We start from the raw sequence: 23,264 nt of genomic DNA on the forward strand, positions 1-23,264 counted from the left end.
CCAGTGGTTGTTTAATTCATACTACCACTAGCCAGGCAGAAAAGTTCCTGTTGCACTGTATCCATAACAAAAATGTTTGGTGTTCACAGAATTTACAAATTTTGCCCTTCTTTTGGACATGAAATAGTATTTCATTTGGGTTTCAATCTGCAATTCCAAAAGAGAGTTGCTGACAGCAAACTCTCCTTTGCCTGAAGATGTCTTTGGCCCTCATTCTGGATATCTACTTTCAATGGGTTTAGAATTCTATGTAGCCAGTATTGTCCTACAGAACATTAAAGGGGGCACTCCACTGGCTTCCACTGTTGCTGATGAAGAGTCAACTGTCGACTTAACTATTGCATCTTTAGAGTATTCTATTGTTTTTCCCTGGTTGTTTTTATGATTTTTCTCTTTGTCTTTGATGTTCTGAAGTTTCTCTTTTATGTACTAGATGAGAATTTTTATTTATCCCTCCTGGGATTCATCGGCTTCTTGAAACTACAGATTAGTCTCTCATTAGTTGGGAAATATTACCACCCATTTTCTCTTCAAATATCTCTGTTCTATGTTTGTTCTACTCTTCCTCTGTGGCTCCAATTAAAACTGTTAGATCCTCTCACTTCGTTCTTTATTTCTCACAATCTTTCTTCCCTATTTACCTTCTTAACCCCCTGTCCCACATGGTGGATAATACCTTCTAATCCATTTTTTATGTAAACCACCCATCCATGAAGTTTAAACTTCCATATTATATTTTTCAATTCTAGGAAATCTTTTGTCATTTTCCCAAAGCTTTGTATAGTTACCTGCTTCTTACAGATGTTTTCAAATCTTTCTGTTATTTCTTTAAACACAGTACAGTTGTTTTAAAATTCTAATAAGAGATCTTAGTAAGCCCTGACTGGGTAGCTCAGCTGGTTAGAGCACTGTTCCAATATCCCAAAGTTTCCATTTCAATCTCTGGTCAGTGCACATACAACGAGCAACCAATGAATGGATAAGTAAGTGGAACCACAAATTGATGTCTATCAATCTGTCTCAAATCAATAGTTTTTTAAAAAAGGAAGTCTTCATAAGTCTATTTCACCACACTGTGGTTTCTACTAGTCCTTGTTCAGGGTTGTTTCCTTGTGTACTTGGTTATTTTAATACTATGCTGCTTGCTCACACATCAGAAATGCTTGAGGGCATTGTTTCAGGGTTGGGATAAAGGTGTCTAACCAGAGAGGATTTCTATTTGCTTTTTCCTGACACCTAGGTACTCTACCAGTTCTGGACTACTTGAAGCTTAAGGCTTTTGCACCATTCAAGTGGTATGAATTTGTCCAGTCAATTTGCCTAAAGGTTACTTTATGGTACAGCTTACAGTCTGGATTTCTCCTCCCTCCCGCTGTCCTCTACCTGCTCAGCTCAGTGCTAATGCAATCTTTCTGCAATTCACTGGGGAATATGGTTTTTTAGGGCCCCGTTTAATTTGAGGAGCATCTTCCTTTAGATTCTCCACCTTGCATATTCACCCTCATGCCATGAGAACATCAACACTGAAGTTCAAGTTTGTCCTTAGTAAATGTACTCAAGGCAAAAACAATTTCAGTGCTCTGCTTACCTCCATAGATTCTTACCTCCCCTTAGATTTTGACCTTAAGATTTTCGTGGCTCATAGGAGCTTTTGAGAAGTTGGGTTATTACAATCTAGTGTTTGTTAATGCCTTTCAAAGAGAAGGCTAGTCCAAATAACCTACCCTACTATATTCTAAGAAATATAATTCTTAGAATTAATTAATTCTTTCTTCTTTTCTAAGTTTTTAATGAAAGGCCAGTATAATAAAAAGAAGTCACATATAACTCTACCTGTGATTTTTCAAAACCTTTGTGCACTTTCCTTTCTAGTCTTTGACCATGTAAAACATTATTTCTTTTACACAGGTTATATCAATCTGACATTTTCGCAGCAAGTAATGCCTATATTTATTATTTGGGGAGATAGTAAATAAAGACCAATGGTCAGAGAAAAAAAAGATTTAGGAAAGAACATCCTGAAATTTGCAAAGGCCTTCTTTGGGGAATAAACTTACAGAGAGTCGCGATCCAGCTCTTGCTCGGGCGATGCTCTCCTTTTCCTTTTCCGACACCCTTCTCTGCACAGCCTGGAAATTGTTTAAGGCTGCAGAGAAGTCATTCATGAGGCGTTCCTTCTGAAGTCTCTGCTGGCGCTAAGAAAATTAAACAAAAATTTGAAATTGCAAAGTCCAAATCATTTGGTTCTAATACCCATTAAAAGCAATATTATACCCCCTAAAGATTCCCTACTAGCAAAATTACTATGAAATAGGCTCTTCCTTAAATTAATCATTTTGTTCTTCGCTAACTCAAATTCCTGGTTAATATTATAGGCCACATCAGAATTTTCATTCTGACAAACCTGGGAACTGGGTGACATTTAATGTAAGGTAATTTCAGAGGGAACTGTAATTCAGAATTTTGGTTCCCTGGCAAAAATCAAAAGCAGAACAAATACCTGTGGGCTCAAACTGGACCCAAACAGAAATTGTTTTTTAATTAAAATGTTAAAACTATATTTATCTATGCTGAGTTCACAGCTTCTCTGAAAACCGTAGAGTCATTTTCCTATGGTGATATTTTAAATCTTTGAGATCCTGAAAACTAGCTTGTATAGTTACAAGCTACCTTAAGTTAAGCTTACTAATTCCATGTCTCAAAAAAAGCACATACTGACATCACTTGCTCTGTGCTGAGGTCAGAGAAGTAAAAACTCACCCCTCACCTCAAAGAGCTTCCACCATGTATTTGTAGATAAAGGATACAGACATACAAATAACAAGTCATTATTATAAACGACTGCTTATCTAATCAGTACTGTAGGAGTTTAGACGCAGGTATAATCAGTAAGAACCCAAGGGGTCAAAAAGGCCCCAAGAGGAGGTGGGCACTGGAAGAAAGAGTAAGGAATGGACAAGCAGAGAGGGCTGGGCAAATCCAGGCAGGAGAACAGTGTGAGTGAAGGCATGGCGGTAGAAAGGTGAAGAGGATCTAAAAAGAGAATAGTTTGGCTGGAACCAAAGGGGTTTTTTCCCCACAAGAATAGCTAAAAGATGGTGTGGAAAGGCAGGGAAGGGGTTGACTACAGCAGGTTTTAAAGTGCCAAGCTAATGAGTTTGAGACTTAACTTCTAAAGAACAAAGAATAGGAAACATGATGGGTACAAAATGACAGCTTAGACAAATGAGTCTGTGATGGTGTAGAAAATGGAATAAGGAAAGAGTAAAAAAATACTGCAATAGTCTAGGTTTAAGGATAGAAGGATGTGGTATCTGTCAGTGATGGGAACACAAAGGAATGAATTTAAGAAGTGTTATGACTTAGTGAGTGGTTATAGGGGAAGGGGGCAAAGTCAAGAATGACTCAGATTTCACACCTGAGAAGGCGAGAGTAACAGTGAAAGCAAATTTAGAAATAAAAAACTTTTTTTCCTTTTTCTGGGATTTTTACTTTTTCATAAACATTGTAACAGTCAGAGTGGAAAACATCATTCCTCAATCTCACTGTCCAAGAATACTATCTTTTAAGTATATTATAAACATTTTCCATGTTACCATACTCTTCACAATTTTGGTCGTTGTTACATGATACTTCATCAAGCTGATATAGTCAATTTTATGCAAATATTCCTTCTATATTGTTCCCACTTTTTAACTATTGTAAAAGCTAAAATGAGCCCTGCTATAAGAGCTAATATTTACACACTGCTTACCATGTGTTTGTACTGATGTAAGTACTTAATATAATAATTCATTTAGTCCATGCTAGAACCTATATTAGTTAGGTACTATTTAGTCCCTATTTTACAAATCAGAAAACCGAGACCAGAGACTGGTCAAATAATTTGCCCAGGGTCACACAGTAAGTAGAACAGGCAGAATTTAAACCCAGGAAATTTGGCTCCAGAGTACATAGTTGTTGTTTTTTTATTGTTGTTTTTCCTCAGGACAAACTTCGGTGAGTGGATATTAGGTCGAAAGGCTCAAATTTTCTATGACAACATGTATTGCCAGTCAGCTTAGTTAAGGGGTTTGAGTGAAACAAGAGGAATTCGGTATAAGACAACACATTAAATTTCAGATGAAGGCAGTACATTTAAAAGGAGAGCTCAGAACAGGAACTGGCAGTAGAGGCTTAGAGGCTGGAGCTGGAAAAAGACCTGAGGGTCATGTTCATAAAGATGACAGGAAGCTTATAAAAGTAGATAGGACTCCTGAGGGAGAAAGCATAGAGTGAGAAAATTGCAGGATCAATGGCAGAGCTGCAGACTCAGAGAAGGAGAGTGAGACTCAGCCTGGGGTAACAGAAAAGAGGCCAGAAAGATCACCAGAGTGGGGGCACAAAATGGAAGGGAATCACGGAAAAAAGAAAGTTTCAGCGGAGACAGGATGGACAAGAGGACCAAATGAATCAAAGAAGAAAAGGGAGTAAGAACCAAAAAGACCCAGACTTAGCAGCTAAAAGATTGCTGATGATAGTACATACATATGAAAAAAATACTGAAAATAGAATGTATGGTTTGATGTATAGGACAGTAGCAAAAGATGGCTAATGCAGCTAAGGTGAATTAGATGAAGAAAGATGTGAAAAGGAAAAGAGAATTCAGCACAATAGGAGGAAGGGAATTATATTTCACCAGAGATAGTGTATTTGCAGACCTATTTCATATTTTTAATGATCCAAGATAATGGAAGGGAACAACTGCATGCATAATCCGAAAATAACTTCTGTTTGATTTTGGAATACATTAGATCCTTTTTTTTATACCACATTTAACTTTCTATTTATATTTTGCTTAGGATACTATTTAACTCTTAAGTACTTTCAATACTCTGTTTGCATCAGATGCTTAGACTCCTGTTTTCCAACTACTACTATCTGCAAGTGTGTATTCCCTAAGTGCACAGCTGGGAGGAGGCGAGGGGTAATTTTGGAACAGTTCAGAGATATTGGATGGCAAGGAGGAATCTCTCCATAACTGAAATATCAGCATGAGTTACAACTAAAACAAACAGCACACAGATGGATAACCAAAGGGTGATTACATGTAGATTACTTTTTATCTTAACTACTTTGTAGCAGGATGGGAAAGCATCTAGTCTTGGATCTTTTCCTTTGTGCAAGGAGCGCCCAAACTCTAAAGACAGAATATATATACTTCATTAAATGGCTTACCATGGATAGGTTAAACTAGTGATCTTCAAACTGTTTTGATGGAGACACACAGTAAGAATGCAACATCTTGATGCAGTACCATATACATAAATATATATGAAACAAGTTTCATGTAACGATAACACACTCCATTTCTATTATATGTCAAAATGATGATGATCACAACACACTAATACTATTTTATGCTCCAGTAGCCACAACTCACAGATAACCCCTAGATAGGGAAGTTGTAGGCTTCATCTTTAGAGCCATCAGAGATGGGACATCATCATTTAAACAGTTCAATAATAAAAAGCAATATAAGCTAAGTGTCCCCCATCAATGGTACAGAAGCTAAAAGCAAAATGGACTCACAACAGGTTTAGGTAGAGGATGGTTTCTTTTTTCCCTAAAAGAGAAAGGATTTGGGATAGACCACAAATGACAGGTAAAAGAATTAAGCCACAAAGGAGGAAGCACATCAGGAAGCACAGCTGACATTAGGAATGTATGAACAAAGGCATGGCATTCCAAGGAAACCAATGAATCCAAAACACCACTGAATCCAGTGTGTATTTTTAAAGGATTTCAATGGCCACTGAATAAATGACTTAAAAAGAGAAATCTTTTTTTCTGAGCAGTTCTTCAAGCTGAGACCTATGAATGCCTCATGATGGGGCATGAAGGTAACTACAAAATATAAAAGACATACAACAGAAGTATAGATACTGGATACAAAACAAACTAGCATCAAGCCTGAAAATGTAAAGCTGCTAATCAAAACCTAAGCTCAAACACTGAGATTCTCCTTCAGTTAAACCTATTTTATTAATATATTAATACGTTATTACTAATAATAGCAGTAGCTACCACATACAGAGTACCTACTAAGTGCCAGGTACATTGCAAGATCTGGTGCATGCATTCTTCCTCTTGTCACAGTGGCTGCATTTTCCCATTTTAGTGATAATGGGAATAAGTGATAAGTTGAGGTTTAGAAGTCTATCTGTACCAAAGGCGAAGTTATTTGTGTTTTACACACTATCTTCCCATTAAAACAGTGTCCTTTCCTATTAAAAAACAAAGCAATACCTACCTGTTCCGAAGTAGATAAGGGAAGGGGCAAGGTCCCTAATTCCTTCAGTAATTCATTTGTTTCCTTGGCAAGCTGATTTGTGGAGTGCTGTAACTGCTGCCTAAGAGACAAAAGACATGTTTCAGGATGTTATCACATCTTGAGAGCTGTTATAATTAGTATTGGCTTGTTCTGGAGTGTCTCACAAAGCAGGGAATGAAAGGACACCTGAAGAAATAGATTCCTAGATGCCCGGTTCACAAAAAAATTCCAGAACTACTACCCAGTCAAACCCACTTCAAGCCTTCTTCACATTACTGAGTAGAAAGAACCTGCCTCAGTGAGACCTGCTGATCAGGTATTTTAACTCTTTGGGAAGAAGAGAAAAGCATATCAGCAGTTCTCATAGAAATATAAGAAGAGCGACTGCCCCCACAGCTAAATCTAAGAGTTTTAACACACCGAACTCTCTCACAAAACTCTCATGCTGAGTTGCCCAGGGGCTCTGCCAGGCTACGGTCACAGCCCACCACCTACAGACAGAACCTTGGCACTGGTGGTTGGATAAAATGTGCTCTTGAAGCACAGCTCCTACCCTAGAGAACAACCTCCAAAGAGCTGTCCCCAAGTTCTTGCTTAAAGCTGGTGCTTTTTCACCTTTACCCTTAAGTCCCTACTGGTTCTTTATACTTTACTTTCTGGTTCTTCCCTCTAAAAACAAAAAAGTCCTACAGTGTATAAACACATATAAAGAGTACAGGGGAAAGCCCTGGCTGGTGTAGCTCAGTGGATTGAGCGCGGTTCGATTCCCAGTCAGGGCACATGTCTGGGTTGCAGGCTGGTTCCCTGCAGGCCAGTTCCCAGCAGGGGACGCACGAAAGGCAACCATACATTGATGTTTCTCTCCCTCTCTCCTTCCCTTCCCCTCTAAAGAAATAAATTTTAAAAAAAAACCACTTAAAAAAATAAATAAAAATAAAAACAGTTAAAAAATAAAATAAAATAAAGAGTAGAGGGGAAAGGACATTAAAGAGGAAAGAATATGTAATATACCAGGTGGACCTGAAAAGTAGTGGAAATACAAAAGAGCTCCTGTCAGTCACGGTGTCCTCTGTTATCTGGCCATTTCTACAAAGATGTTAAGGGAGGACAGAGAAACCACACTATTAATTATTCTTTTTTTTTCCCCACTGCAAAGGAGACTCTGAGATAAAAAACAAGGGAGTCCAAAATAGGAGGGAGTCAATCAGGGGCCTGCACATCCCGGAGAGGACTAACATATCCAAAGGTATTTCACATCTCCCTGGAAAAAGCTCAAAGTAATAAGTCATTCCTTCGCTTCACAACATCTAAAACAGGAAACAAAAATATTGTTCCATATATTTTACAGATGAATAGTAGAACTTTTAACAGGAGAAATGTACTCAAGAAGGATGTGATAAGAAGTACCAGTCTATTATTCTCAGGCTCCTCTGGGGTCATCTGAATAAATTTTTTCTAATAATGTGTACAGTTGGAAATCCCACTAGATAAGATGACCTCTGCAGATTGTTGGGAATCCTCTGCCAACAAGAAAGGTCACTTTAGGCAAAATACAGTTTAAGAAAGTTAGGGGTTCCCTTCTCTATTTCCCTAAACTGCTCTGCTAAACGGCCCAAGGAAAGAAAGAACCTGCAGGGATCAAGGACTTTAAGACGCAGCGAAGACCACAGCCCATTAATATACTTTGTTGCCCCCCTGCTAGATCCACCTATCACTTCATGTCCCACTACCTCTCATCCTGGCTTCACAGGCCTGGCACCTAAGCGTCCATGCAGCAATGGCACTGAGTCCTCGAAGGGCCCTCACAAAACCCAGCCTTGCCAGGAATCTACTCACAGATTTTCCTGTAGTTTGGTGGAGTCCTGTTTAGTTCCCAGTTGGCTCATCAAATTCTTGATCTGGGCAGCTGAGGAGAGGAAGGAAAAAAAGGTTAAAGAAAAACAGATTCATCATGAGCACCCTAAGATCAGCAGTTTTTTTCTACATCCTGAATAAGTACATGCAAATAACAATGCATGCTATGATCAAAACCTTGGCATATACATTCCCTTAAATTCTGCAGTTCACCTTTGTCCTGTAGAGTATGTCTTTAAAGTAGAAGATGGTGGTTTTATTCATCACCCCCAAAGAACTTCCAAATTTTTTCAGATTTCCCAAGGCACTGAATAAAAATTTAATCACATTTAAAAGGGCCTCAATACTAAATATAGGCCCTGGCCAGTGTGGCTCAGTTGGTTGGAGCATCATCCTGTACACTGAAAGGTTGCAGATTTGATTCCTGGTCAGAACATATATCTGGGTTTCAGGTTCAATCCCTAGTCAGGGCACATATGAAAGACAACCACACTGTTTCTCTCTCACACTGATGTTGTTTTTTTCTTGCTTTCTCTCTCCCTCCTCCTTCCCTCTCTCTCTAAAAGTAATGAATAAATGTCCTTGGGTGAAAATAAAAATATAAATTAATAACAAATTTTAAAATAAAAATAAAGTGGCCTTAATACCAAATATCACAATAAAAACTACAATCCACTAGTACATAATGTTTTACAGCAAACATTTTTGGAAAAACATGTATATTTATTATTAATAAAAAGTTACCAATGTCCCAGTTGGTGTAGCTAAGTGGGCTGAGCACCAGCCTAAGAACCAAAGGGTAACTGGTTCAATTCCCAGTCAGGGTACATGCCTACATTGTGGACAAAGTCTGCGGATGGGGGCGTGAGAGGCCATCTATCTATGTATCTCTCACGCATCGATGTTTCTCTCCCTCTCTTTCCTTCTCCCTTCCCCTCTCTAAAAAATAAAATCTTTTAAAAATTATTTTTAAAATTCTGTATCTATGAGACTGTTTCTGTTCTGCTTATTTCCTTATTTTGTTTTTTAGATTCAATTTTTGCTAGATGTGTATATATTGCCATTTTATTGTTCACGTTTTTTACCTTTTCTCCTTGTGTCCCCCCACCACCCCGCTTCTTCAAGAACCTTTACTATTTCATATAATATTGGTTTGGTGGTGATGAACTCCTTTTTCTTCTCTGGGAAGCTCTTTAAGTCTTTTGATTCTAAATGATAGCTTTGCTGGGTAGAGCTATCATCATTTTGCTTTTCATCACTTTGAATAATTTCTTGCCAATCCCTTCTGACCTGCAACGTTTCTGTTGAAATACCAGCTGAGAATCGTAAGGGATCTCCCCTGTCGGTAACTAACTGCTTTCTCTTTCTGCTTTTAAGGTTCTCTTTGTCTTTAACCTTTTGCATTTTAATTATGATGTGTCTTGGTGTGGACTTTTTTAGGTTCATCTTGCTTGGGATTCTCTGCATTTCCTGGACTTGTATGTCTATTTCCTTCACCAAGTTATGGAAGTTTTCTGTCATTATTTTTTCAAATAGATTTTCAATTTCTCCCTCTCTCTCTTCTCCTTCTACCACCACCTGCCATGATGCAAATATTGGTACCCTTGACGTTGCCCCAGAAGCTGCTTATACCATCCTCATTTGGAGGGCTCTTTTTTCTTTTTGCTGTTCTGACTAGGTGTTTTTTGCTTCTTTACATTCCAAATCACTAATCTGATTCTTGGTTTCATCTATTCTACTGTACTATCAATTCCTTTAAATTATTCTTCATTTCAATTAATGTATCCTTCAGTTCTGACTGGTTCATTTTTATAGTTTACATGTCTTTTTTTAAGATGTTGAAGTTCTCATTAAGTTTGTTGAATATCTTATAACTATACTTTGAACTCTGCATCAAGTAGATTGTTCATCTCCATTTGGTTTAGTTCTTTTTCTGGAGTTTTGTTCTGTTCTTTCACTTGGGACACGTTTCTTGGTCTCCTCGTTGCGGCAGGCAGCCTCCCTGTGTTGTTGTTTTTTCCTCTATGTATGAGGTAGAGCTGCTTCCTGTCCTGGGCTTGGCAGAGTGGCCCAATGCAGTAGGTGTTCTGTAAGGTCTAGCGGCACAGCCTCCCGATCACCCAAGCTGGGCACTCTAAGTGCATACCTGCATATAGGCTGTGCACACCCTGCTGCTTGGTTGAGGTAAGGATTTACCCCCAGGCCTACTGACTGTAAGGACTGGCTATGACCAGTGACCACTGTGGAGGATCAGCTGTTCTGAATAAGGGTTGATGTGTGTAGTTCAGTTGCAATTCTGATGTGGTTGTGAGAGGATACAAGTACCACATTTACTTACCCCACCATCTTGACCAGAAGTTTCCTATTGTCTTTATCCACCTACAATAACATTCCTTTGGAATGTCAAAGTAATCTTTTCCAGACCCCTCAGGACATAGCCATTGCACCAGATTGTGAGACCACAGAACCCCTTCTTGTTATCTTGTCCAGAAACAACACATCTCTGTGTTGTAATGATAACTATCCTGTAAAGAAGTATGTGTCTCCCCCTTTACTTTTCATCCAATCTCAGAGATATCCCTGCTTTGCTTTCTCCCACATCTCTAATCTACCACCAGTGGATGTCACATAACCCCCCTGAAGTCTCCTCCTGTGATTCTGAAGTGTGAAATATGCTCTAAAACTGCCATTCTCTTGACCATTTGCCCAATCCACTGAGATTTTTATTCCCACCAACTGATATCATTTTTTATCAAAAAACTTCTTATAAGACTTTTTCTTAGAATGAACTTTCTTTCATGGACAGCTTCTAAGTGTGATGAGAAACAACATCTAATGATTAGGCAACATCTTCTAAATGACCGTTGTGTGACTCTGCTCCTAAATGGACACTGAACAGCCTACCCCTAGCAGTAGGCATCAGTTATTTCTCCTTAGCCAAAATAATCACTGTATCTAGATGTTTCAACCTCAAATTTATAGTCAAAAATATACAGGTTTATAGAACTTCAAAAATGATTTTATCTTATATCAGACCACACTTTTCTAGCAAAAATGTGACTCCAACTTTATAATGGAGATACAGGATTCACCTGATTACAGGAAGATGCAACCACTATAATTACTGCATTCTGCTAGTACAGCATTATATAAGGTGTAAATCATTTTTCACTACTAACATGTGGATTTTCCTTATTATCTAAGTCAAGTGGGAATCAGGATACCTCTAAAGCTATCAACTGACTGGCCATACAAATTGTTTATGAAAGAGGGCAGGCATTAGAATTTACTGAGCATTTACTATGTGCCATTGGGCTATATACTTGATATGGTATAATAAAAGGCCTATTTGGTCATTGTCACCATTTCCTGACACAAACCACCTAAGATCCTTGGGTTTTCCAGAGTGACAAGAGTGTCTCTTATTTTCCAGAGTGATAAGAGAGGCCCTGTGGAACACACCAAGTTTATGCTAACAAGGTGACTTGGGTGGGGCCTATAGGCCACCTTAGATTGGGTGTGGCTGGTTACCAGAGTGACCAATCGATTAGAAAGTTGGAACTTGCAGCCAGACACACAGACCTCAAACAGGAGGAACAGTGGGGGGAAGGGTGCAGATTAAGCTCTACAAAAACTCTTAAACTAGATTTGATGAACTTCCCTTTAGTGGAGACGTCGTCTTGAGCTCAGAGGTGGCAAGGTAGCTCAGAGCCCCTTCTTACATACCTGTCCTTGGCATCTCTTCCATCTGGCTGTTCCTGAATTATATCCTCTGATAATAAACTGGTAACCTAGTAAGTAAATGTTTTCCTGAGCTATGTGAGCCTCTCCAGCAAGTTAATGAAACCTGAGGAGGTGGTTATGGGAACCTCAATTTCTGATTTGCAATTGGTATGGGGTAAAGTCTTGGGGGAATGAGCCCTTACTAAACCCATGGAATCTGATGCTAACTCCAATAGTCAGTGTTGGAATCAAGTGAAACTGCAGGATACCCAACTGGTGTCTGGAGAAGCTGATTATTACTTGGAGTGTGGAAAACCCACATATCTATATGAGAAGTAAATTATTGAGAGTAGAGGAAACACAGGAGTGTTTTTCCTTTACACTTGATAAGTATGATCTTATTTGAATCAACAGTCACTTAAAAAAAAAGATTTTATTTATTTTTAGAAAGAGGGGAAGGAAGGAAGAAGAGGAGGGAGAAAAACATTGATGTGTGAAAGAAACAGTGATGGAATGCCTCTTCCTTTTCCCAATTGGGGGTGGGAGGGAGACCTGGCCTGCAACCCCTGACTGGGAATCAACAAGCGACCCTTTGGTTCACAAGCTGGTACTCAAGCCACTGACCCACACCAGTCAGGGCCCAAATTGTACAGTTCTGATCATGCAATTATGATTGGTTGGTATGGATGCAAATGAGGTTATTATTTGCATAATTTTGACTGAACAGGCAGGTCCCAGTCCCTTGGAGAAAGACTGAAACCAGGGTTCCCCTGCAGTGGTTGACTCAGACAGCATAAACAAGCAGGATGGGGGTGGGAGGGCGTAGTGCTGAGAGTTCAGTCTGAGGTTCTTCTGGGTATAGAGTACATGAGGAGCTCCTGTTAGCAAATGGCCATTAGGCAATTCTTAATAAAATTTGACCATGAGGAGTCCACCTCAGCACACAAATTACTTCTTGGGGTTCACAAGAGCTACAGAATTTATTCATTCAGAGTACCTACTCTACCCTGTTCTATCTATGCTCTAGGAGACATTTGCTGTCAATAAGCTTATATTTTAAGGAAAAGAGATAAATAATAGCATATAACAGGTAGTGATAAGTACTATAAAGAAATAAAGAGCCCTGGTTGGTGTGGCTCAGTGGTTGAGTGCTGGCCTGTGAAGCAAGGGGTCACCGGTTCAATTCCCAGTCAGGGCGCATGCCTGGGTTGTGGGTCAGGTCTTCGGTGGGGGGTGCATGAGAGACAATCACACAGTGATGCTTCTCTTCCTCCCTTCCCCTCTAAAAATAAATAAATAAAATCTCTTTAAAAAAAGAAATAAACACAGGTAAGGGTTGGAATGATAAGGGGTGGGGAGTGGGTACTACTTTTTATAGGGTGGTCAGAGAAGAATTATGACAAGGTGACATGGAGCAAAGGCATCTTAGAGGCAATGAAAGATCCAGCCATGTAACTATCTGGGGGGAAAGCCTTCTGGCAAAGAGAGAATTAAGTACAAAATCCCCAAGGCAAAAGCACTTAGCGTGGTGGAGGAACAGAGCAGAAGCCAGTGTGACTAGAGTAGAGCATGATAACAGAAGTAGCCAAAGAGGCAGAAGGGAGCCGGACTGTATAGGTCCTTATACACTAGTGCAGCGACTTTAGATTTTAGTGAAATCAGAAGCCACTGACGGGTTTTGAGCAGAATGTCATACCAAGCAGAATTCAAACCCAGGGCTAATTTCAATTATATTCTTTGTGCCACGTTATGTTCTCTCAAAAGGCTGACGCTTGAAGGAAATGGACTGTAGTGACAGAGGGCAGGCCTCCACCTCCAGTATTCCTCTTAGCCCCACCTTGCCTATCTGATGCCTCCTTAACTTAATAGCTCTCTGCTCTAGATAGGCTGAAGTCCTTGCTCTAACTTGCTCCCTCCCCAACTTTCTCCCACTTTAGACAATATTCCTGGGTTCACACCAGAGTCCAGCAGTGCACCAGGCACTCAGTGGGTATATAAGTAATTATTGATTAACTGAGTTAGCCTCCCTTTTACATCATGACACTTGCTTTCAAGAAGATGTGAATGAACACGAGCTGGCAATGAGATCAGAACTCTAAACCAGACCTGACCACTACCTAGGTGTGTGGCACAGCTCAAGTCATTTCATGTTGCTGGGTCTCTATGTAAGAACTGTATATAATATTCAGGTTTAACTACCATATACTGAATACTTACTATTTGTCATAGTACTTCCTATTTGTGTGGGTAGATTTTTCTTATTAAATCTTTACAACTCTGTGAGGACTAAATGAACTCTAAGTACTCCCACCGCTGCTGAATGATAAATTTCACTAATAACAAAGACACTCTAGTCTCAGAATGATGCTGTGTAACCAAGGAATGTTTTACCAAGCCACAGTTTGGCTCTGAGAGGCTCCGCCTGTGTACAGATGGGACTGGGCTGCCTATACGCCTCTGGAGGGCAGGGACCACATTCTACTCATTTTTGTATTTGCATAACCACACACATGCACACACACACCCCTCTAGAAAATCACTGGTTGACTACATGACACAAAAAGGTAGAGCTTACAAAAGTTCAAGGACACATTTCATTTTACTGACTATCTTTATGAAATAGAACATTCTCCTTAGAAACTATGGAGATATATCAAAGTATCAAGTTAATAATCATCTCTCAAAACTTACTAAATATCCTAGAGAGCAATGGGGATTTTATAGAATATGGGGAAAATCCATGAAAAATCAGCTGTTATTTCTATATTCTCATTTGAGAACTTTTTTTTCATCTGGATTGTTTTTTACTTCTTTCATTGAGATTAACTGAATTTGTGGTATGTGTAGCAAGGAGAGCACAGAGTCGGGGAGGTGTGGGGTAGAAAGACATCACAGGATTGTTTGCTAGCTAAGTACCAGAATCGATCTAAGCACCAGAATCGATCTAGGCCTCCAAGATACTTTCCTAAAAGTTTCCATCAAGACCAGGTATTAAATAGTTCAAATTTCAAATTATAAGAATAGTAGTTTATTGGAACCCAAAGCAGCAGAATTTTTTGCACACTACCCTCCATAACTACCAACATCAGGGATTTATTAAAAATAGTGTCTCAATGACCCAGTTATTTTACATCTAAGAATTGTATCCCTTAATAAACCTAAAGCACACATAAAAAATAGAGTACATATATACTTAATTTTCACTTGAATGGATTTAAAATGTCAAAAAGTGCCCTGGCTGGTGTAGCTCAGTGGATTGAGCGCGGGCCTGCGAACCAGACAATCGTGGTTCGATTCCCAGTCAGGGCACGTGCCAGGGTTGCAGGCAGGTTCCCTGCAGGCCAGTTCCCAGCAGGGGACGCACGAAAGGCAACCATACATTGATGTTTCTCTCCCTCTCTCCTTCCCTTCCCCTCTTAAGATAAATAAATAAAATCTTAAAAATAAAATAAAATAAAATAAAATAAAATAAAATAAAATGTCAAAAAGTAAAGTGATACTATTGGGAAAGATTTGTATCAAAATGAATTGAGTCTAAAATAGAGTTTTCTGTTCAACTTGTTTACTGAGAAAACTTTTTCCTAGGCATTCTAGTAAGTTTTTTACAACATTCTGGATGAAAATAATTAGGTATCTTCTATGAAACGCTACACGAGGGGTGGGAGGGAGAGGTGGAGGGAAAAGGCAGACAAGTGTACTTAACAACAATAAAATTAAAAAAAAAAAAAAGAAATGCTACACAATCCTGGAACCCAGATGACCAGGCCAAATGTTCTATGCAAATAATTTTTTTTAATCTTTACGGGAGCTTTATTCAGATGGCTGGCAATCTGAGAAGATGGCCAATTTTATTATTTTTCAAACAGGGCTTCAATTTCTCCTATAATTTTCTTAAGTTATTTATTTTTAGAGAGGGAGAGAAACATCAATCAGTTGCCTCCTGCATCCCCCCCCCCCCTGGCCAGGGACCTGTCCCACAACCCAGTCATGTGCCCTGACCGGGAACTGAACAGACCTCTCAGTCTATAGGCCAGCGCTCAATCCACTACGCCACACCAGCCAGGGTGACTTTTCATTTTTAAAAGCATGTCCTGGCTAAAACTTTTAAAAGACTACAAAGCAAATCAATTTATTTTACATCACAGCTAATGTCCACCTGGGAACTACTCTAAATTGAACACTCTTTATGTTCTTTTAGCTGAGCTTTAAGCAGAATCTGAATCTCCAAATGAACCTTAATCCAAATCAAAGTCTAGTCATAGTGGAAGCAAGTGCCATCACAGGTGGAAAAAAAATTCTCTTCATTTGACATCTAATACTCTAATTCAGTATTTTTTTTTAAAGTAAATTCAACAACAAAAAACCCCACATTATTTACATTAAAGAAAATGTTAGCCTGAGGTGATTATGACAATATCATTTTGTGTCTTATTCTGAAAATTAGGTTTACACTGTTTTCACATAGCTTCAATGAAAATGACCTGACTTATACAAATTCAGCACTGTATTATAACAGTAAAGCTCCAAACTAAACTGAACATATGTACTAAATATCAAAGGTTTATACCTAACATATGACAGTATGTAATGGTTAAGAGTACAGATTCTGGCCCTGGATGGTGTGGCTCAGTGGATTGAGTGCTGGTCTTTGAACCAAAGGGTCGCCAGTTTGATTCCCAGTCAGGGCTCGTGCCTGGGTTGCAGGCCAGGTCCCCAGTAGAAAGCATGTGAGAGGCAACCACACGTTTCCTCCTCTTTCTCCCTCCTTTTCCCTCTCTCTAAAAATATATAAATAAAATCTCTTTTTTTTTTAAGTACAGATTCTGAATCACAACTGCCTATGTGTTGTTATTCCTGGTTCTACTACTTCTTAACTTTTTGATCTTGAACAAAATGCTCCATTCCTCTGTGCCTCAGTTTCCTCACCTTAAAAATGAAAGTAACAAGAGAAGTCTCATGTGGTGGTTGTGAGGATGAGAGATAATATGAATCTAAATTTAGGACAGTGGCGCAGAAAGGACTCAATTAAGGATAGCTATCATTATCAAATGCGAGACCAAGTAAAATGTACTTAGCAATGATAAAATCAATTAAATACATATTGAATGCCAACTACATATCCATTGCTGCGCCAGGGTGTAGCTAACTACAGAGAAACACACAATGCATGGTCTCTCTATTCTCACAAAACTAACAGCGATGTCTCTAGTTGGAATGACAAGGTCAAAAAACATAAATTAATTAGAGAATACAGAATATAAGTGTTAAACTACGAAAAGAAATTGCCTGTAATTTTAAAAAAATGATAGTTAATATTTCCTAAACACTATGTTGCAGGCACTGTTTTGAACACACTACATAAATCACCTCATTTAATTCTCACAACCCTAAGAAATAAATATTAACTCCATTTAATAGCTGAGAATATTGAGAAATAGGGGGGTAAAGCAATAGGTTACCCAGCTAGTAAGAAGCAGATCTAGGATTCAAACTCAGGTAGCCTGACTCTTGAGCCTGCTCACCTAACTACTACACTGTAGTAGGACAGGGAACTCAACCAATAATACTACCATTTACTGAGTGGCTACTATGTGCCAGGCACTATACTAGGCACTTTCAAACAACCCATTTTGACAATACTGTCCATTTGACAGAAGGGGTAACAGAGAAAAAGGGAAAATAACCTGTTGAAGATTAACAGTGCACAGAGGAACAGAGACTCAGTAACAGATCTACTGACCCCTAAAGCCCATGCTTTCTGACTTCACTGTCAAAAGCAAAGGAAGGCCCTGGTTGGTGTGGCTCAGCGGACTGAGTGTCGGCCTGTGAACCAAAGGGTCGCCAGTTTGATTCCCAGTCAGGGCACATGTTTGGGTCGTGAGCCAGGTCCCCAGTAAAGGGCACAAAAGAAACAGCCAGACATTGATGTTTCTCTCCCTCTCTTTCTCCCTCCTCTCACCTCCCTCTAAAAATAAATAAATAAATAAATAAAATCTTTTTTAAAAAGCAAAGAAAGGCTTAGTCATAGGTGGCAGGATTTAAGTATAACTCAAAGAACTGTATAATTTGGATAGCTAGTGAGGTAGGGAAAGATATTACAGAAAGGAGGAACCGAACAAGCAAACACCAATGTTTAGGGATGTTAGAAAGCAAGTCTGACTACAGCATGGAGTGAGAGAAGTAGAAAATATGGTTAATTTGGGTTAAGATGACAGAGAGGATAAAAGCAAGGTAGAATGTTACGATATGATATAGCAAACAACAGAGAACCACTGTCGGCTCTTCAGGAGGTGAGTAGATAATAAAACAGGATTTCAGACATACTGCTGATGGCATTATCAGGATGAACCAGAATGGGAACAGAGGCACTGGGAGTATGCTGTTGGAATACAGATGCTGAGATCATGAAAACTTAATGAGGGTGGCAATGAAATAAAAAGCAAAGGGAAACTATGAAAATAACTTCGAGAGAAAAACATACAAAATTTTTTTTAAAGATAGACTTTTTAAAACATTTTATTTATTTATCTTTAGAGGGGAAGGGAGGGAGAGAAATATCAATATACAGTTGCCTCTTGGGCATCCCCTGCTGGGAACTGGCCTGCAACCCAGGCATGTGCCCTGACTGGGAATCGAACTGCGATCCTTTGGTTCGCAGGTCCGCACTCAACCCACTGAGCTACACCAGCCAGGGCTCAGAATTTCTTGATAATCAGTTTTAAAAGTTCAACTGCTTTTAATTTGTTTAGTAAACAAAATAATACCAATTAATTAGCAGCATTAATTAATTAACTAACAGAAATGCTGTTTTTGTATGACCTCCTTGGGACATGCCCACTTGAATCTCCTTTTTGAGTGAATTTTCTTTTTCCTAAACTCTAAGAACCCCCACAAGACTTGCAACCAGGGGAGCAAAGTGCAGCAACAGCTTGTCCTGGCTAACCGTCTGAATCCCCCTTTTCTCTGACCTTCCAGTGAACGGACAGCAGCCCGACCTGGGCTCCTTCTTTCCTAGAACATCTATCTGTAGGGAGCCAAAGCATCAAAGCCTCCTAGGCTCTCTCCTGTAGCTTCTTCTATCCTAGGGTTTTCTTTGTTTCACTGTCCCCAGCCTTCATAAACATATCTTCAAAAATCAAAATTAAAACAAAAAACAGAAATTCTGTTCTTCAATTTCTTCAGAAATAACTTGGAGGCTATTAGGTTTTTTCCTATATTTGCCTCAGCAAATACCTGCTCAGACCTTTCATTCCACAACAGACAGAATCAAGCAGTTTCCCTCTGTACCAAACACATAACTGATAACAACTCTTTGTACCAAGCAGTGAACCTTAGCTGTACCTGTAACAACCCACTCAGTGACCTGCCATATTTCAGGCTGATATGCTCAGCTACTGCACACCCATGTCTGTCACTAAACAGGTAAGAAAAAAATAGCTATTTTCTCATATTTTCACTGGGTACAGGTTCTTGCAGGGTTGAATGGATGTGGGTATACATCTCGGCTCATGTTCAGAATGTACACTTAGACATGACAGCTATGGCTTAGAGAGGTTTGGGGGACAGGCACTAGCCTGACAGTACTAACTGGGTAGACAAAATGTCACCATACCAATTTCTAATTCCCAATTTCTCACCAAACAATCCCAAAGGAAGAACTCTAATTCATATTACCTAGGGTTTTCTTTGTTTCACTGTCCCCAGCCTTCATAAACATATCCTCAAAAATTGAAATTAAAACAAAAAACAGAAATTCTGTTCTTCAATTTCTTCAGAAATAACTTGGAGGCTATTAGGTTTTTCCTATATTTGCCTCAGCAAATACCTGCTCAGACCTTTCATTCCACAACAGACAGAATCAAGCAGTTTCCCTCTGTACCAAACACATAACTGATAACAACTCAATAGGGTTATCAGGGTCAATAAGATGTGGTAGGTACCACATAGTACAAGGAAAATGCAGCAAGAGTTCCAAGATGGTAGAAAACCTCATTCATTCAAATCTACTACATACAATTTATCAAGCATCAAGACCCTACATGATATGATCCCTGGCTACCTCCCTGACCTTATACTCTCTTCTCTAACTGCAATCAAGCCAGCCTCCTGGCTATTTGACACTCAAAGATCTTTGCTCTTGCTATTCCCTCTGCCTAGTATGCCTTCCCCCAGTACTCACAGGGCTCTCACCCTCACTTCATTCAGATGTCTACTCAAATGTTACCTCCTCAGAGAGGCCCTCTTGACCAACTTATCTCAAATGGCACACCCACCCTCTTTCTCTCCTCATTCTCTATTCCCTTGTGCTGCTTTTCCTTCATAGCACTTACTATTCAATATTATTTATATATGTGTATATATGTGCACTTGTGTGCGCACACACACACACACACACACTATCAGTGAAGGGATTTTGTCTTTCTTGTTCATCACTCCATCCCCAGCATGGAGCAGGTGCTCAAAGAATATTTGTTGAACAGTATATGAATGAATCTATCATATGCCTGGGAGTGAGAAAAGTACTAGAAATTTAAAGATGAATGAAGTCACGTCCCATGCTTCAAAGACACAAACAGTCTAGCAGAGAGACAGGCACATCACAAAAAGAAGTTCAACAGCCTCAGGTAAGCCCCATAGCTTCCTGTGCAGAGTTAAAAAGTCACTTGTGACTTGAAGTGTTAACTGCTGTAAAACTGTAATATTAATTAAAAATTTAAAAATGGCTAATTGATGATCATTAAAAAAAAGACCTGGTTTCAGATTCGGGTATTGCTATGTTAGCTGGGTAATCATTTATCTTTCTCAGCATGTTCCCTAATCTATAAAATTAAAATAATATTGGTAATTACAGGGTTGTTATAAAATTAAGATAATGCATGTAAAGAATTTTTCAGGGGGAGGGGGTATAAGGGAACTAAATAGTAATGGAAAAATATAATAAAGTTTGTATTTTTTTAAAGATTTTTCATACTGCCTGGCACACAGTATGTACCCAAATGTTAGTTATTAATGTAATTAATGGCTGACTCCAATGTCCCTTGAGCCCAATTCCCAATCTTGAATCTTATCAATTTTATCACCAAAGAAGCCTCTCCTATCATTTCCTTCCTTTTTATTTTCAGTATCTAACCGGTGTTTCTGACTGCAGTGTCTCCTTTTCAGTTCAAGATACTCATATTCCTAAACATCTACATCTACAACCCACAACATCTACATATTCCTAAAGAATTAAATCCAACTTTCCCCCGCCCCCCAGTTTAGCACTTAGAGCTCTTCCTATTTGGGCACCAACTTACCTTTCCAACTCTACTTTCCACTACTTTGTGGAGTCCACCACTCTGGCCAAATTAAATCACTCTACTTTTCTATATATACCCTATGCTTTCCCACTACAATGCCTTGTTCATTGTACCCCTTCCTGGAATGCCCTTCTGTTATTTATCATCAAAGTTCAAACTCTTTTCACCATCTTTCCAGACCTAGTTCAAATGCCATAATGCCTTCCTTGACCCTTCCCTACTGAAAATGATCTCACTTTCTGCTGAATACTTAAATAATGTTATTTATATCTCTTTTATAGCACTGATCCCTTTGGACTTTCTATATCGATTATGTCCTCCACAGAAACCCTTTTGAAGGAATCCATGCCAGTTCCCACAGTACTTACCACATTAACTGATACTCAAATATTATGTAGAACGATTTCACGAATAGATCTTAAAATTAAATTTAGCCTCAAAAGAAAACTTTTGGCTTTGAACCAGACTTTTTTTAAAATCTAACTTGTATTACAGCTCCCTCACAGAGAGAAAACGGAACATAAAGTACTGCTACATTTCCTAGCCAGGGGTCATATTAATTTTTTTTTAATTTCTGGATTAAACAGACCACATACTCTTCTTTCCACTATTGAATCACCCATTCTTGATCCCTTCCCATCAGAAACTTCCCACTTCTCAAATTCTACTTGGTGTACTTAAATTTAAAAGCAAAATGATACTCTGTTCTTTAAAAATACTGAAAATAACTGTGTTCAGGGCCAACTAGTTCCGCCTATTAACAGTACTGCCAAGCTTACAAAGCACACAATAATAAACAAGGATGATGATCACCATTTTTCAAAGTAAAGTTGCTGCTGCTCTCCTGTTTATAAGGCTGAGCTGATTCCCAGGCACAAGAAATAGCCTATATTTGACTCATTCGGCTAGTCTCACTCAGACATTACTTATAGGGGTGAAGTTTTAAGACAATGACCTTCTGAAATCCACCACCGGGCCATGGTAGTCTAACTTACTCAAGTCCCTGAGTTTCTCCGTGTATCAGATTTGTTCAAGAGTCGGTAAACAGTGAAGGAAAACAAAAGTTTCATCGGCTTGAAATACAAAAATATGTACAAATCTTTTGCTACAAAAGACAGAATAATGTGAATTGAAATGTTTATGGTGAATTCTCTTTGGTAAAACGGAAATGATCTCACCCCTCAAATACAAGTCATTGTATCTGATTTCCAAATTCATTAAAGGAAGAACTGTTTTTAAGTCACCCAAACATACGCCCTCTCCACTTCCCTTAATTGAAAGCTGCTGATTTCCAAGGAGCCAGAGCTGAGCAGAACGTAAACCTAATAATGTCTACATCAGTAAACAACTACCGATGCAAACTGGCCAAACAGGAAAGAGGTGGGGGGGCGGTAGCGTGGGGGAGGCGATGACAGGAAAATACTCGGCTGACCACTGCACCAAATCAACTCACGGATCTCCAGGTGACACACACACACACTTTCCCTCCCTGGGGCTGTCAGAACTGATGTTTTGGCCCCAACATCATAAGAGCATAACTCTTAAGGAGAGACTCAAGCTTCCTTCTAGCTGGGGTACGGGACCCTCGGGGAGCCTGGGCCTGACAAGACTCGGAGATTACAGCTCGCAGCCCCCAGAGTGGAAAGCCCGACACGTCTTCAGGTGAGGCCTTGGCCGCGCCCGAGACGGGCTCCGCGTCTCGGAAGCTTCACCCAGGCCTGTTCCTGGGTCGCCCCTCGCACCCCAGCTCTGTTCCCCGGCTTACTGGCTTGGCTGATACGCTGTATATTGCCGCTGCATGTCTGGATGATGCTGCTGAAGTCCCGAAGCTGGGGCCCCGAGGGCCCCGGGTTCCGGTACATGTCTAAGGGTCCGTAGGACATAACGAGGAGCTGAAACCGACTCGCCCGGTTCTGCGGTCCCACCGGAAGCAGCCACCAAACCGGACCACAGACTGACTGGGAAACCTGGAAGAGAAAGGGCGGGGAAGGGACTGAGGCTGCGTGCGCACTGGCCCCGCCCCCTCGCAGCGCGCACGCGTTCGCCCCGCCCTACTATACAGTGCGCCTGCACAG

The 23,264-nt window shown here is 39.7% G+C and overlaps 1 protein-coding gene across 1 annotated transcript in view; it reads right to left on the minus strand.

The window, feature by feature from the left end:
- The window catches only part of STX12 (syntaxin 12), a 37,030-nt gene extending 13,953 nt beyond the window's left edge, over positions 1 to 23,077 (minus strand). The window contains exons 1-4 of the mRNA XM_037149378.2: positions 22,955 to 23,077; positions 8,150 to 8,219; positions 6,293 to 6,392; positions 2,058 to 2,195 (exon numbers count right to left, since the gene is read on the minus strand). Of these exons, the coding sequence (XP_037005273.2) occupies positions 2,058 to 2,195; positions 6,293 to 6,392; positions 8,150 to 8,219; positions 22,955 to 23,072 (426 nt within the window). The 5' untranslated portion in view covers positions 23,073 to 23,077. The remainder of the gene's footprint in view (positions 1 to 2,057; positions 2,196 to 6,292; positions 6,393 to 8,149; positions 8,220 to 22,954) is intronic.
- Between the last annotated feature and the right edge of the window lie 187 nt (positions 23,078 to 23,264).

The sequence above is a fragment of the Artibeus jamaicensis genome, unplaced genomic scaffold (genome assembly GCF_021234435.1).
Source record: "Artibeus jamaicensis isolate MK-2021 breed Jamaican fruit bat unplaced genomic scaffold, CSHL_Jam_final scaffold_847, whole genome shotgun sequence".
Classification (NCBI taxonomy): Eukaryota; Metazoa; Chordata; class Mammalia; order Chiroptera; family Phyllostomidae; genus Artibeus; species Artibeus jamaicensis.